This window comes from Melanerpes formicivorus, unplaced genomic scaffold (assembly GCF_026170545.1).
Source record: "Melanerpes formicivorus ecotype bairdi unplaced genomic scaffold, bMelFor1.0.p_v2 SCAF_54, whole genome shotgun sequence".
Classification (NCBI taxonomy): Eukaryota; Metazoa; Chordata; class Aves; order Piciformes; family Picidae; genus Melanerpes; species Melanerpes formicivorus.
This window is the reverse complement of record NW_027142406.1, coordinates 4,903,826-4,920,539: the sequence shown is the minus strand read 5'-3', so window position 1 is coordinate 4,920,539 and position 16,714 is coordinate 4,903,826. Positions and strand designations below refer to the sequence as shown.

At 39.1% G+C, this 16,714-nt stretch overlaps 1 protein-coding gene across 4 annotated transcripts in view; it reads right to left on the bottom strand.

Annotated features, from left to right (window-relative positions):
• Nucleotides 1-5,842: 5,842 nt before the first annotated feature.
• Nucleotides 5,843-16,714, bottom strand: part of CPSF6 (cleavage and polyadenylation specific factor 6) — a 30,647-nt gene continuing 19,775 nt past the window's right edge. For 2 of the 4 annotated variants that reach the window (XM_068160970.1, XM_068160972.1), the window contains 3 exons: nucleotides 15,900-16,053; nucleotides 13,988-14,182; nucleotides 5,843-6,136 (listed from right to left, as the gene is read on the bottom strand). In XM_068160970.1, coding sequence (XP_068017071.1) covers nucleotides 13,993-14,182; nucleotides 15,900-16,053 — 344 coding nt within the window. In that variant the 3' untranslated portion in view covers nucleotides 5,843-6,136; nucleotides 13,988-13,992. The remainder of the gene's footprint in view (nucleotides 6,137-13,987; nucleotides 14,183-15,899; nucleotides 16,054-16,714) is intronic. The other 2 variants (XM_068160971.1, XM_068160973.1) reach the window with 1 other exon arrangement.

Genomic DNA, 16,714 nt, shown 5'->3' with positions numbered 1-16,714 from the left:
CAGCTCACACAGGAACCCCTTACATTTTTGCACTGCAATTCTGCATTCCAACCAGACAAGCCTCCCTGCCTGTATTTCAAACCCATCCCTTGAAGAGTTTACTGCCCCAACCTTGTGCAAAACGGGAATCAGGAACATGGAATGGTACAGGAAGACAATACAGCTTGTTGTTTAGAAAGTCAGCAATGCTGGTAATCATCATAAAAACGTGCAGGTTTACCAAACAGGAATGTATTTCACCTTTAAAACACTTGCCTTTTTTTAACCTCTTTTCCTTTTCCCTCCTTTTTATCCTTCCCCCCCCCCCTTTTTTCCTCTTCCTCCCCCTCCCCCTTTTATTTTCCTCTTCCCTTTTTTTCTCTCTTCCTTTTATTTTTCCTTTTTCCTCTTCCCTTTTTTTTTCCCCTCTTCCTTTTTTTTTTTTTTTTTGCCTTTTTGTGTTTTATTTTTAAAAAAGGGACACCTGCAGTAGTAAGGAAACTGAATTTGCAATCACTTTGTATTTATAAAAGCACACATATTCCTCATTTTCTTAACACTTGAAGATCAAGGGAATGTAAGAGTAGTAATAATATGCACAGTTTAAAATCTTTTCTGTTACAAAATACAGTATCCAAGAGGTGAGGCCAAAGTCTATTACTTGAATATTATGCCAAAAGGTCAGCACTGAATCATGTAAGAAAATCACATTACATGGTATGAATGGATAGGGTAAGAATCTGAAACAGCTTAAATGCTCCACTTCATTGTGAGCAAAGGTATAATGTTTCCTGGAAGTCCTGAAAAAGAGCAAACTAGTGGATTTCCAAGGAAGCTTTAAAAGGCTTAAGCATAGGCATAGGGCATACCAGAACCTAGAAGCCTCTGCAAAAACTGGGGCCACAGAAGTGACTGAAGAATTAAAACAAGTGCACAGTATACAAACAGAATGAGATGCTTTACAGTATTCTGTCCAACATGGGCAAAAAATAGATATAAAAATCCCATGAGAACATCAAAGTGAGGATGCTCCACGCTCCAAACTGCTCCTTAGTAATTCAGCCTCTAAAGCGAAACCGAATCTGAAGTACATGGCATGTGAGATCTTAATTTTGGGGGGAGAACAACAACAAACCACAAAAAAAACCTCAACACCTCCAACCCACCCCGAGCCTGCCTGCAATACTGACTGCAAGGCATCACAAACAGCTGCAAGGAGCAGTGTTTCTGCATGAATATCATGGCTAACTGGTGTGCTGCAACCATTCCAATCTTCAGGACCTGTGTGCTCAATTAACAGCCTCATTTAAATCCTAAACAAATTCCTCTTCCTACTTTGCTACGTCTAAACACTTCTGTTGGAAGGAATTCCCTTTTCTTTCAGTGTATGCATGCTGACCTGCACTTTCCCTAAGGTCTTGAAGGGTTTCTATTTCACTGCAGAAGCAACTCGAGTGTTCTGGATCTCTTTGGAGCGCTGGCCATAAACATGCATGTTTTATATTTGAACCTACATGACTGAAAGCATCTTGATAAGCATCATGGTAGGAAATTTAAGGCTGTGTTTACCCAACCACCACTGACAACTTTAAGAGGCCATGTACAAAATTCTTTAAAGAAAGCTAGGAGCAAAGTCTGTTTAACCTGTACACAGGGAGCAAGTGGAGAAGGAAGTCAGGAACTAAGTATTTCTATAAAGAATGCCGTGGGTTTTTTTTTACTGGAAACACAGGTGACAAGTCTATACAACATGTGAATCTCTGGTTATCCACATACAACTAGGAACACATTTACATGGGTTTGGGTATGCAACTAAACAACCAGGTGGAGGGGAAAAACACACTTAGGAAAACTGCACCTTGCCAATTTCCAAAGGAACAAACCCAGAAACCATTCGCTCCTTTAAAAAAACAAAACCCCAAAGGCCAAATAAAAAAAATCAAACACCTCATTTTAATGAGATCATTTTGTTTCACACAAAACCAAGCTTCCAAGTCACACTGTAAATAAAAATTGGAAGTTCTGCATGTATTTTTTAATGCACCCAGAACTGAAATTGTTGGCACAGAAAGCAAAAAAAAAAAACAAGGAAGGAGGAAAAAAGAAAAACCGAAGACTGAACAGCTTTCAAAATGCTGTGTTCTTCTGAAGAACTATTTTTGACCTGTCAAAACACACAGTCCAGTAGAAATTTCACTTTATAAAAGATTCCTCTGTTTCAAAAAAAAAAAAAAAAAATCCAACCAAAAGCCAACCTAACCAAGCCTCCAGGAAAACAACTTCTGTTGCTAAAGCGCTGCCACCCGTAAGTCACTCCGACTTGTTGGTTGTATCTTTCAGGATGATAAAGGACACAAGCTTAAGATACTATTTTCAAAGCTACTTACAAAAATCAAGACTTGAGAGAAATGAAGTATTTCCTCACAGACTTGTTTTGTCATTTCATCAGCAAAGGCAGATGAAATACACTTGGATGAATACCAAAGAGCACAGCAGTAACCATCGTGGCATCATCACCAGCCAGTAAGGTACCAAAACTGTTACTTCCTGAGTGTGCACAGGAAAGTGCCAGTAATATTTGAATAACCAAAGCCTGGTAAAAATTCTACTACAGATCCAGTTATACATGATGTGCATGAGGCAAATTCTTTTTTGGTGTCTATCAGGGTCTTTGGATTTTTTTTTTCTCTGTACATTTCTGTTTGTTTCATTAAACCCCCAAAAATCTCACAAATAAAACTCACAGTAACAAGAGTATCATCTAAACTGCAACACAGTACATTGATCAGTCAAAATGAAATATTTGGAGAACAGGCAGAAATAAGGGGTTTCATATGGGGACCTCATCTCTCAAGTCACAACGATTGCTCAGCTCTGCTATTCCCTCCCTGCTATTTCCATTGCCAGCAATGGAAGTCTGTATACGCCAGCGAGAAATTACACTCTGTGTAAAAAAGAGCAAACAACCTCCTTAAATCTATTTCAGTGAGGAGTAAAATATCAGTTCCTGCATAAAAAGCTTGCACATTTACTTTTTTTTTGTTTATTTTAAGGTTTAATATATCTATGCAATGGAATATTACTTACCTGCTGCCTCTCCAGTATTAGCTATTCCCCATGTAACAGCTACAGGCAGGTTATTTCTTCCTTAAACTTATTACACACAGCAGTAAACAATGGTTTTAAGTGAAGGGAAAACAAAAAATTACACCATAATAATATTACAACAGTACTGTTTGTAACCCCCACCTATTCACAAAAAGCAGGAAATGAGTCATGACTTGTCTGATACAACTTTCAGGTTTACAAAAATGGTTTTTAAAAGGCAGTTTTCACTTCCAAACAGGATTCAAACAAACATGGCAAAGAGCTTCTCAGTAGCAAATAGTTCAATAAACACCAGTGATCCCATGCACGAGGAACTGAGGTACACAATTTGGGGGGGGGGGAGGGGAAGGAAGGTCAAAACAAGCCAAACCCAAAGAAAAAACAAACCAAACCAAACAAAAGGCAAACCAACAAACAAACAAACAAAAACACCAAAGCAAAAACACCCCAGCAAAAAAAAAACAAAGCAAAAACACCCCAAAAATCCCCCAAAGGAAATAAACCAAAAACAAAAAAAACAAACCCCAAACAAAGCAAAAAATAGCCCCCCCCAAAAACCAACAAAGGGGAAAAAAAAACCCAAAACCCCCAAACAAAGAGGGGGGAGGGGAGGAGAGGAAAAAAAACCCAAAACCCCAAAGCAACAAACCAAAAACCCCAAAGGAAAAATCCAAACCCCACCCAAAGAAAAAAAAAAACAAAAAACCCAAAGCAAAAAACCCAACAAAAAAGCCCAAAGCAAAAAAACCCCAACAAAAAAACACTAAAGAACCCCCAACAAAGCAAAAAACCCCAACAAAAAAAACCCAAAGCCAAAAAAACAAAGCAAAAAACCCAACAAAAAACCCCAAAGCAAAAAACCCAACAAAAAACCCTAACAAAGCAAAAAGCACCAACAAAAAACCCCCAAAGCAAAAAACAACAAAAAAACCCAAAGCAAAAAAAACCCCAAAAAACCCCAAAGCCAAAAAAGCCAACAAAATAACCCAAAGCCAAAAAGCAACAAAAAACCCAAAGCCAAAAAAGCAACAAAAAACCCAAACAAAGCAAATAACTAAGAAAAACCCCAAAGCAAAACCCAAAAACCCAAACCAAGCAAAACCAAAACCAACCCCAAAGCATCCCCAAGAAAACCCCAAACAAAGCAAAGAAGAAAACCAAAGCAAAGACCAAAAGGGGGAAGGAGTCTGAAGCTTCAGCCAAGTCCAACAGCATTAACCTGGCTGAGTGGTAGGTGACGGAAACGTTAAGAGCATTTCAGACCGATGCAGTACTCGTGTAGTCGCACAGGCTACTGGTCCCGAGTCAGTAAAGCATAAAAATCACTCACACAGGCAAGTAAGGTACTTGGAGTATATGTTTACATTCCTTGCAATCTATGGAATGTAAGCACATGCTTTAAATGCTCTGCAAAACCCAACGGGATTTAAGTGCTTTCCTGAACGGGGGTAACGTTTCAGGTCGGCTGTAAAAGCTTCAAAATCAGGAAAAAGGTAAAAAAGGAAAGAAGAGTTGTCCAAGCCTTGCCTCTTAAAGCCATCTGAGGTCTTGAAACTTAACTTAAAACATTAAGTGCAGCTATTTCAGTTCAGTGAAAACTCCCAAGAATCAATCTCTTACGTAACAGTTTACAGCAGGCTCAAAGTGAGCCTTCATGCAAGGCTGTCGGAAGCAGTAAGTTTTCCAACTTGTCGGAGCTTTCTCTTGACTTGCATGTCACTCTTAAATGAAATTCAAACCCAATTCTGAAATTTGAGGTCAGCTTTCACTGTGAGCTCGAGTTATTTGTTTTTAGGTAAATTTACAAAACCTCATCTGACGAGATTTCAGTTAGTGCCAGGACATTTGAGCGCTGCCCGTCACTGCACAAGGCCATACAAGGGTACCTTCTCTTTTTAAATGCATGTGTGAATAAACCCAGAAGCAGTAAGAAAACACCAAAGCTACAAAGTCTGAAAAAAATGGAAACATCTGATTTCTTCTGGCACATTTCTAATATACAACTATGTACAGACTGCTACAGCCTTGGGGGGGTGGGGGGAGGGGGGGAACGGGAAAAGGGGGTGGAGAGGGAACACACACAAGCACAATAAAACTGTAAACAACTGCAGGGTTTGGGTTTGGTTTCTAAACCTAACCTTTCCACCCCTTATTATGGGCAGTTTAAGATTATATTAACTGTAGTGTCAATCAAGGCTGTATGAGGGATAAAATTTTCAGGGTGCTAAAAAACCCCATCACAGACTTGGGGCCAGCTCCCCTCCAAACAACAGACCATAAAGAGCTGCAGTTTTTACAGTTTTATCTGTCAATTAGCAAGTTTGTAAGCCACCTAGACGCCGCTAGAAAGCAAAAGAGCATTAAAAGGTTCTGTGTAACCACCTATTTCCATATCAAAATTGAATGTGTGAGAGCAACATTAGCATGTTTAACTCACTGGATGCAAGATCAGGTTGAGGCATATGCAAAAAAAAAACCCCTATTGCAATGGTTTGTTGTTTTCTTTTTAAAGACAGCATCAATGTTCTCATTGTAACATTATCTTTAAATATTGCTGAACACAAGACTTTCCCTGAGGTGTAAACATCAAATAACTTGAACAGCTTTACACATCAGCCCCATTAAACAGTTTATTACAACACTACATCTACTGTCATCAGTGGTGCTGTGTACAGACATTATCATATGAACATTTTAACATGAACAAACTACTATAAAAACAAGCGTTTACTTGACTTTCTTTTTTTCCCCTCTCTCTCTCCAATTGCTTGCACATTATACTTGCCAAATGTATATAACCAGTAATAAAGTTGCAAAAAGCTATAAGGTTTAAATCACACAGGTTTCCCTCAAACAAAACAGTTAAGCAACATAAAAAAGTAAAAGAGCTACTGGTTACCATGTATGCAGATTTGCTTTATTCAGATCTATTCCTGTTCATTTTATCCATGAATCCTTACAGGCTCAGTTCATTCACATGAAGCAAACTGCTGGACAAGCATCTTTTCCTTGAAGAATCTTGTCTTGCACGCTGTTCCTCTTCCTTCAGCTGTAATGTGTCAAAATTTGTGATGTAGATTTTGCTAGTCCCCATAATACACAGAAAATTGTTGGCTTATCTATACATACACAAGTCGTGCACCTACTTCACCATAATGTAAAGCTAACACAAAATGCCCAGCAGCAGTAGCTACTTGTTTGTGCATCAAACTATGTTCTAATACAACAGTTAAAAGAAAAAAACAAATCAAAAAAAATCAAACTAATGCTGTTGTACAATGCAGTTGAAAGAGTATCAAAATTCACAGTTAAGTATCAAATGATAAAGGAAGCGACAGCCACTGTTCCTGTGACTGATGGAAACACTCGGTATAGCACAGGCCCTAAACTACGCACTTTGCAAGAGCAAAGGAACAAGCAGGTAAGGTTAATTTTACCAAAGCTAGATTGTTACATTTTTTTACCTGCCCACTTACAGAAGTTTTAAGCTGGTTTGACATTTAAAGTAAGGCACTGAATGTATAATGAAGCAGATGGCTCACAGCTCAGTGTCATTTAAAAGTGCACCGAACCCGATACCAGTACTTCATCATTTTCAGGCTAGTGGCAAGCAGGATGGGCTTCACATCTAAACCCACACTTTTCAAATATACAACAGAGGTTTGCAGTTTTCCTCATCTACTTGCACTAGAGGGAAAAAAAAACCCCAACCCAACAAACCCAAACCTAAACAAATCCAAGCCCTACTTCCTACTCTCATCTATTTTGGCAAATGAAGGAACCACATCATTCAGAGTTAATTACTGCAAGAGTTCACAAAATAACTTGGGGATGGTATAATTCCATACACTGGATTTCAGTTGAATTCCATTACAAAACAATTAGCTATCTTCATTTCATTAATAATTTACAATGTCAACATTCAAATAATTTCAAAAGAATTTAAAATCAGATTGTTCAAAAAAAAAGAGGAAAAAAAACCCAAACCCAAAGCACATTGAATTATTCATTTGAAAACCAAGACATTAGAGGAGCAATTTCATGAACGTGTACCAGTACACAGCTGTCAAACATCCTTCTACCAGCACAGTAATTTCAAAGCAGTTGCAAAACCAGAAGTACTCAATTTTTGCATGAACAACTGACACATTTCTTCTCCCCTTTGCTCAGAAGTGACTCCTGATACTAACTTTTCCTTTTTTAAACAAAATATATCAGCAAGTGGGCTCTGTGCACTAGAGTATGTACACTCTGTACACCAGAGTATGCCCATCACCTGATTCAAATCCAAAGCAGTGACTGGAGTTTCTTTTTCTCATTGGCAGACTTTGTTATCAGCCAGTTACTACTTTTGGGGGAGCTTCCCTCCCCAGAGACCAAAATTTCCACTGGTGTTATGTACTTTGAAATTTAATTAGTAGCCAAGTGAAAAAAAAGTGCTGCCTCTGCAAGCCGTGTTCAGAGTTGCCAGCCAAGTTAGCACAAACAGACAGGGGAGAATCCCAGGTTGCTTGGGTTTTTTTTCCTTTCCCCAGTAGAGATATTTAACTATGTGACAGCTGTGAGACTGCATGTCAGAATTTGCTGCTCTCATCATACAATTGCTGTGGCATGAATTATGGATCTTTATCACTTCTATGGAGACAGTTAACAGATCCAAAGCACCATGTATGTCATTTATAATAGTAGCAGAAGAAAGCTTCTGTTCCTGGGAATAATTTGCTAGATTTGTAAGGGTACTTATGAACTACAGGACCTTTTAAAGAAGGCATGGTAAACTGGACTTAGATTTTTCATTATAGGGCTTTAAGACAGTCAGTACCACACTGAACCTTCAGGTCAAAAAACAAAACCCCATGACCAACTAAAATCCAAAGCAGTGTGCATTTTGCTTCCAAGTATTCTGCCACTGTAACTTTGGCAAAATTGGAAACCTTTGGGGTTTCAAAAGGGAGAAATAAATCTGTATGGATTATACCTTCATGCTCAGGCCTTTTCAGTATTCTACAAGCAAGTAGAATATTGAAGTATAAATTTTGAAGTTGTTTCAAACAAAACAAAACCAAAAAAATCTCTAGTTGGTAGTTCTTGGCACTGCTGTTTTCCATCTGCCTGGAGCTCACATAAGCTATCTCTGTTCCAAGCATGTCTTAAAGTTTGTACAATTTATCACCATACAGCAAGCAGTTTCTTAGTGTTTCTCCTAGTAACCCCCAAATTTCAGACTTGTGTGTTCAATAGTTATTTTGTGGTCCAAGATTAGGACTTCATGCCAGACCATTTCACAAACAAAATCCCAGAACTTGAGTGGTTAAACACAACTTTTTTGTGTTTATGCAAGATGCAACTTGAGCATTTTTTTTTTCCCTCCCCACAGACTCTTACAGCAAAAACCCAACAGCTTTCTTTTATAGATATAAAAAGCATCTTGCAGTAGCAACTCTGATTTTTTTGCCCCTTGAATTCCAATTACCCAAATAAGCACATAAAAGCTTCAAGCAGCTTTCCCAAGTGCCAAAATTCTACAGGAGTTTAAAGCTGAATGTGCACACACCCATCAAGTTTTGTCAGAGTAGTGTCATTTCTGATACTCTCAGAGATTGAATTTCAATCTCCCAATAGGTTCACAGTTCAGTAAAATGCATCATACACATTTGTCATTATATCCAAATAGCTCCTAGGAATTACTTCAGGTAATTCTCCTTTATTCTATACATAAAGAAAGGAAATACACACAGCAAAAAAAATCTCACAGAAGGCATCAGCTCAAAAGTCAAAATTTGTTTTAACTTAACCTACATTCCAGACCATCACAAACCTCCAAACACTGTGATGCTTTAGCTACAGTACAATGAGAAAGAAGCCATTTCAAGCTTGACTCTATTTGTCTTTCTGCATGTAAGATGAGATACATACTTGATTCTGTTCATCACCCATGTACAGACAGACTCCATTTTACCACCACTAGCACCTTCCTCTATTTGCTGCCTACCCCTGGCGTACTTACCTGCCATCTTTGGTCAATCTTGGTGTATCATTTAAGGTGAACACCAAAACAATTTCCTGATTTTAGAAACGATTTTACACAGGATGGGAAAAAAAAAAAAACCAACCCACAAACACTCCCAAACTAATTTCATTCATTATATGTCTTTTGTTCTGCTAGCTTATCTCTGCCTATTGGCCAAGCATAACCGATGAACAGAGGTGTGTTCAGAAAATTCAGCCTTTAGTTTACAGATTAAGGTGGTGTGGATTATTGGCGGCTACCTTGCACATTAAAATATGAGGAAGACACAAAAAAGGTAGATCAGGCTGCCAGAGGAAAACATAAAAATGAAGATACCTCTCTCATTTCTCTATTAAAAAAAAACCAAACAATTAAAATCTTAGTTCTCAAACCACAATGAGCAAAAGGAGAAAAAGGAATTTCTTCATCCTTTGGAGAACACTGCAGCAAAGCCACACTTTCATTTGCATTTCTTTGTTTAAAATGCTGTAAGGCTTAAAGTTGTTTGGGGTTTGTTTTTTGGTTTTTTTTGGTTGGTTGGTTTGGGTTTTGTTTTGAGAACTTTCACACAGCTCAGATTTGACAAAACTCCTCAATTTCACAAAGAGATTGTGGGGAACACAAAAACAACAGCAACACGTTCCTGGAAAAAGCGTCGGGGAGTTATGCATTTGAAAATCAACAACAGTGTAAGATTTTCAGTTCATTTTTCAAATCACCTTAAGACCCTCAAGAAAATGAGAGAAATTCCTGAACATTAAGAAACAAACTATGTGTTTCTGTATAGCACCAGAGTATCCACGAAACAAACTTTGAGCAGCACATGAACTAGTTAGTGGCACTGCTGGCCTCTTGCACTCCATGGTGGATCTCAAAACACTTAATCAAATGCACAAAACACTGTTTCTCTGATGAATTCTACAAGCAGTAGAATAGTGGCAGCCCCACACATGTGCTTCCTCAAAAAACACACATTTTAAAACCAAAAGGTTAGGTAAACAACATTTATAATAGCTTATTACTAAGATGTGAAATAATGCTGGACAGGTACGTAGACCCAGGCCTTGAGCAATGCTAGCACAACTCACTTGATTTTCTGCTATTCACCAGAAGCTTATTACTGAAATAACTCACAAAAATAGACATTTTCCTGTTAATTTACAAGGTTTCTTAAAAGGCTCATTTCATACTTCACTTGATGTTTGATTTGTTGCTCACACAGTTACAGGATGGTTCCTACTTACACAAGCAAAAATAATGACTATTACTTAAATTCTCAGTGCCATTTCCCCTCCTACTGACACCAGTAAAATTTCCAACCATGTCAGTTTTTAGATCACTTCAAAGCTGAAGCTATTTCAGAGACAGTTTTTAAAGAAGCAGGAGAGCCTCAGACTTTAAGTTACTTTGCTTACAGTGGTTTGAGAGCAGAAAAATCAGAGGGAAAACCATGAAATATGGAGTACAAAGTCTACATACACATCAACTGTTACAATGTTGTGGTTTTTGTCTTTGCAATCCAGTCCAAATCCAGTTTAAATAGGAAATAATCAACCCAGTAACAAAAACATTAGATGAAAAAATTAACATTCAGTAGTTATAGGAATTCAGACAGATTAAGGCTGGGACAATGTTATCAGCTAGAAATACAGCATTTGTGTATCAGTTAAACTGGAAAAAAAAGGATCTGTCTAAAAAAAAAAAGAGCCAGGACTCATGGTGATGAATATACCTTACTGTTCTGTTTGTACACAGTAATTTTGAGCTTAATCCTTCTCAAAGATCACTCTTTTGGATTCTTAGTTGTCATGACTAACACCAGTTAGCCCCTTGTTTAGTTTGCTCTTTTTATCTAGAGGCTTTCTACAAGCAAAGGGAAGATGTTTCAAGGAAACATTCAGTTGACAGCAATTCTTCAACATACACAAAGCCTTACTCCAATGAAGGCACAAAAAATATCTTGCAAGAATTCCATTTTATATCACAAGAATTCCATTTTACACCATGAAGTGTACAAACAGAAGTGTAAACACCTGCTGTGGTACATCTAGATTATTATTTTTTTCTTAAAGAGTTTTATTATTGTTATAAATACATTTAGTAAGTTTTTATTCCAATTTAACCCATCTCTATAAATGTATTACAGAACAAACTGCATTTCACTGCATACAAAAAAACCTCTTCACAATGGACCTTTAAAATGCTTCTAAACTAGATGTGTAGCACTTTTAAAAGGAGATGCCAGTACAGAATCACAGTTATGACTATAGATACACAATAAGGAGAAGTAGGGGTGCCAGTCACAGGGTGCAGGCACAGAGGCAGCTTCATGTTCTCTGGCAAAACACAGTACTACGGGGAGCAACCCTTTTCCAGTGCTGCTGAGGTTTATTAAGAGATTGAGACTTTAAAATCCATTTATGAATATCATTCAATGTAAAGAATGAAACCCCCCCAAAAAAATGTATGGCAACATACACCTTAGTGAAAATGAAACATACAAACCAGGAGAGAACTGCATTTCTTCCATATGTGCTTATGTATCAATATATAAAAACAGAACTACAATAAAAGCTTCTTCATTCAGACAGCAACAAGACAAAAATGTTTACAACTTAACTTTAAAAAAAATACCAAAAAAATACCAAATTTGTTCAATTTACAAGCAGAATGCTCAAATTTGCCCTTTGAGTCAGGTTCTTAGGACCTATTCTTTCACAAGGGAACCTTAAGAATGCAACCCCTCTGAAAGGAAACTGTAGTCCCAGCCCACCAAGTCGAAGGATGTTGCATGTATAAATCCCATCTGAGCTGAAGACTGAAAATAAATCTCATTTTGAAGCTGTGCTCTGAAAAATGACAACTTTCAGCCTAATGCTATTTTGCTTTGTTTCCTTGGAGTGACAGGGTAGGAAATCTGTACTTGGCACAGAAACTCTGTTATCTACACACACACAGCACTAAATACAAAAAACAAAGTTGTATTTTTTTTAACCTTTGGCATAAATCTATCTTAAATTCTATGTCATTAACAAGTTTTAGTATGGCTTGTTCATCTTCACTGGGCTCTGTAAACGCATCCATCACTCGGCTCTATGGTTGCCTCCTATTACATTAGTAACAACTACTTGCGAAATAGCACAAATACTCATTTGTGATAAAAGGGAAAAATTCAGTTCAATGAAAGCAGCTGCATCCAATCTGCATTTTTATGCTCTGATACTATACAATTAAGAACAGTGGTTGCTGGTTTGATGTAATTCCAGGAGGATTTCTACCAATCCATTTCTCACAACCAAAGAATGGCATTAACAGATATATACTATGACCAACTTTTTCAGCTGGTATGTTTCACATTCCTACTTAAGCCTTTGACTCCTCTTATCTAGATCTGTTACTGCTTTAAAATGTGTCCCCTCTTAGTACATGAAGACAACATCTCAATACTCAACAGGCTAGAGCATTAGTACCAAAATCTGGTCTCTCCTGAAGGAGTCAGTGACACAAAGGCCTGCCTGAAAACCTGACATTAATACAAAATTCACATTTTTCATTTAGGAGTATACTACATTGTACATGATTTCTAAAAAGCTGTGTTCTATTTAGCTGCTGTAAATGAACTTCCATGAATAAATACCACAGGCAAGTCTGAGAACTACATCTGAGAGCAAATGTAAGAAATGGAAGCTGGGCAGAGAGGCAAGTCCACAAGCTTCAACTTTAGTGTCGATGTAATGGCTAGTTTTTCTAAAAAGGGAAAAGACCACTGCAGAGAAACTAATAGGTAGGGAGTTTTCCAGTTGTTGATTAGATGGAATCATAGATAGCCTAAATTCTTAAACCTCTGAACAGTACATTATATCATGTGATGAACATCTCTGTTTTAATGCTCTCAGCACTATACTAGAGAAAAAGATTCAAGTATTTTTTGGCACACTGCTCTGTAGCTATCTAGACATTTGCTGTGCAGAAGACCGCAGACATGAAATAAAAGAACATGTTAGTTTGTGAACAATCAGAAAAGAAACAATCTTTGTGTCATACATTTGTTGACTAGTCTTCAGAAAATGACTGTCAGAGGGGAGAGAGAATGAAAAAATTAGGGTGGTGGGGAGCAACTGATCATAAATCTTGCTGAAGATAACACCTGAATGTAGCTAGAAGGCAGAAGATACTGACAGGTCACACTTCATAAAACAAAAGAGCAAACTCTGGCTGTGTTTCCTAAATAGGAATAAAACTCACTGGGGGGGGGGGGGAGGGGGGGGGAAAGAAAAAGAAGAAGAAAAAACCAAAACAACAGAACCAACAAACAACAAAAAACCACACACCAAAAGAAGCACCTCTGTACTTGTGCAAGGAAAGTAACCCTGTGCGCACACATTCTCTGAATTGATATAACCCACACGTGACCTGTGAAAGGCTGAACAAATACTGAACCCCAGTTTAAGATACAAAAATCAGCTCTTTATAATACAAGCAAGAAATACAATCATCAATTGCATACAACCTTCTAAGATTACAAAGAGCAGAACTTACCAGTCTGGCTTACTGCCTTCCCTTTTTTTTTTGGTTTTGGTTGGTTTGTTTTAAATAATTGGTTTAATTGCAGTTAATTTAAAAAAAAAAAAAACCACACACACATTAATAGTACCTGAAGTGAAAAAGGCAGCATGCAAACTGCAGGAGATAACCACACAAACTCCCTCCCCTCCAGGACCAGTTACCTGTTGTTACTTACCTACCGTGCACGTCAGAGGCTGCAAGGAGAGTGATTCAGCACGTGCCGCGGGGCCATTGAAACGCAGGCATTAAGGGTGTAAACCGACCCCCAATCTAGAGGCAGTTCCCTTTAGTAAGTCAGTTAAAACACACAAAACAAACTCTCACCTTCTTTAACGGTGGCGATATTCCCTCTCTCTGTCTCGCTCCCTGTCGCGATCCCGGTCGCGGTCCCGGTGCCGCTCCCTCTCGCGGCTTCTTTCCCGGTAATAGTCATCGTGGCGGTCTCTGCTGCGTGATTTGTGGCGTCTGCTTTTCTCTCGTGACCTGCTGTGGTCCCTCTCTCTGGATCTCTCACGTCTTCTAAAAGAAATTACTTCATTAAATTTTTCCTCACAGCAACATCCGGCCGAACGTCGGCTTTGTATCCCCACTGCAAGTAGCCCCTCGGATGAGAACAGGGCATGCGAAAGACATCTGCTTGCTCCGGTGCAGACAGAGAATCTCAGAACAGTTTGGGTTGGAATGGACCTCCAAAGATCACCCAAGTCCAACCCCCCTGCAGTCAGCAGGGACATACTCCATTAGATCACGTTGCTCAGAGCTTTTTTGAGCCTGATCTTGAGTATCTCCAGGCACGGGGCCTCAACTATCTCCCTGAGCAAACTGTTCCAGTGTTCCACCACCTTCATGATAAAGAGCCTGTTCCCAGCATCCAATATATAAGTGTATGTAACATGAAAGGCAGCTAGTATAAAAGGCATCACAGTATGTTAGAGGTTGGAAGGGACCTCCAGAGATCATCCGGTCCAACCCCCCTGCCAGAGCAGGATCACCCAGGATAGTCCACACAGGAATCCAGGTGGGTTTGAAAAGTCTCCAGAGAAGGAGGCTCCACAACCTCTCTGGGCAGCCTGCTCCAGGGCTCTGGCACCCTCACTGCAAAGAAGTTTCTCTTCATGTTGAGCTGAAACCCCCTCCGTTCAGGTGTCCATCCATCGCTTTTTGTCTTATTACGATGAACCACCCAAAAAAAGATTGGCCCCCTCCACTCGACACTCAGCCCTCAGCTATTGGCAGACATTGATCAGATCCCCTCTCAGCCTTCTCTTCTGCAGAATAAACAGCCCCAGGGCTCTCAGTCTCTCTTCATAGGGGAGATGCTCAAGTCCCCGAATCTGAGCTCTTAGTGGCTAAGAGTAAGGCGCATCCAGTTTCTAATTCATCAAGGGAGAGTCAGAAAACACATGCTCAGAACAGAGGAAGAGGTGGCTGAAACCAGCTGGGGGAATGCAACACACCTCAATCAATCAGTACATGACAGTTGCTAAGTTGCCTACTGAAAGCATGTGCCAAAATCAGCCCTCTGTGTTTTTAACACTCAGGTCCACTGCTACAGTGCCCAGATGAACTAGAGGCTCAGCCTTTGTCCCAACACTGGAAGTAGCACTATTTCAGTTTTGCAAGAAATACCAAATATCTTCTTGGTACTAGGTAGGAGAATCCATGAATTTGAGTATCTACCTAACTCTTGATTTTCCAGATTGTATGAAAATGACAACAGAGGCAAAACCATTCTGCCCTACCTTTTTTCCCCCTAACTCAAGTGTATTTAGTTGATGAGATGGTATTGGGTGATAGGTTGGACTTGATGATCTTGAAGGTCTTTTCCAACCTGGTTAATTCTATTTCTATTGTGGCAAAGTGCAAAGAAAATTACCTTTGACCAAAATAAAAACCTGCAACACCTTCAACCTTAATTTTTAGGCTAGACACTGGACATCTCCATCTAGATATGATAATTCCACTTGGCAGTTAACACATTACAAGAGTACCATGCAGGAGAGAATACTAAATAGAATTAAGAGTTAAATGTAAGCTAGTCAGACCAATTTTGGAAAAAAAAGAGTTAAGTAAAAGGCAGCTAAGCTCAGGAAACCTCTCTTTGGTTCTTTCACACATTTATTGTGCAACTCTGCAAATCACTAAGCATCTTAACAGATTTCGTTTCTTCCCTGTGAACTAGCCATGTGTTACCCCTTTCCTTTAAGTAAAGGCAGATGGAAAAGGAAAGTTTTACCTGGATCCAGACCCATAAGATTTGGACTCAATTCCATGGAGGCAGTCCTGAAGAGAGCTAATAAGTACTTTACAGCGATCATCTGCAGATACTTTGGACTGTTTAATTAAGGAAATTGCCGTTACCAAGGTCTCTATAGCACTGCCATAGTCCCCTGAAAATGACAGAAGATCATGGTCAGAAAACTATGCACACTACAAACAAAGACTTTTATCTGCAACAGTGCTTCTATTTCGAGTACCTTCCCTTCAACAGACACTCAGATAATTTACTGTAGAATCAAGTTTTAGAATGTTGTTCAGATCAGCACTCAGAAGGCATTCTCAAAGACTGGAGCACAGTGCAAAAATCAGTCATAGGTTGTACAGAGGCTTTAAGGCTGCCAGTTTCCTAATAGAAAGGCTTTGAAATCATTCAGGTGGATAGATCCACAGAGTTAAATAATTTCAAGGGCTGGAAGGGCCCTCAAAAGCTCATCCAGTCCAACCCCACTGCCAGAGCAGGAGCACCTACACCAGATTACACAGGAACACATCCAGGCAGATTTGAATATCTCCAGAGAAGGAGACAGCACAACCCCCCTGGGCAGCCTGCTGCAGTGCTCTGTCACCCTCACAGGGAAACATTTTTCCTCATATTTGCATGAAACTTCCTATGCCTCAATTACCACCCATTGCCCCCTGTACTGTCATTGGACACCACCCAGCAGAGCCTGACTCCATCCTCTCAGGATACACCCTTTACATATTTATAAGCTTTGATGAGGTCACCTCTCAGTCTTCTCTTCTCTAAGCTAAAGAGCCCTCAGCTCTCAG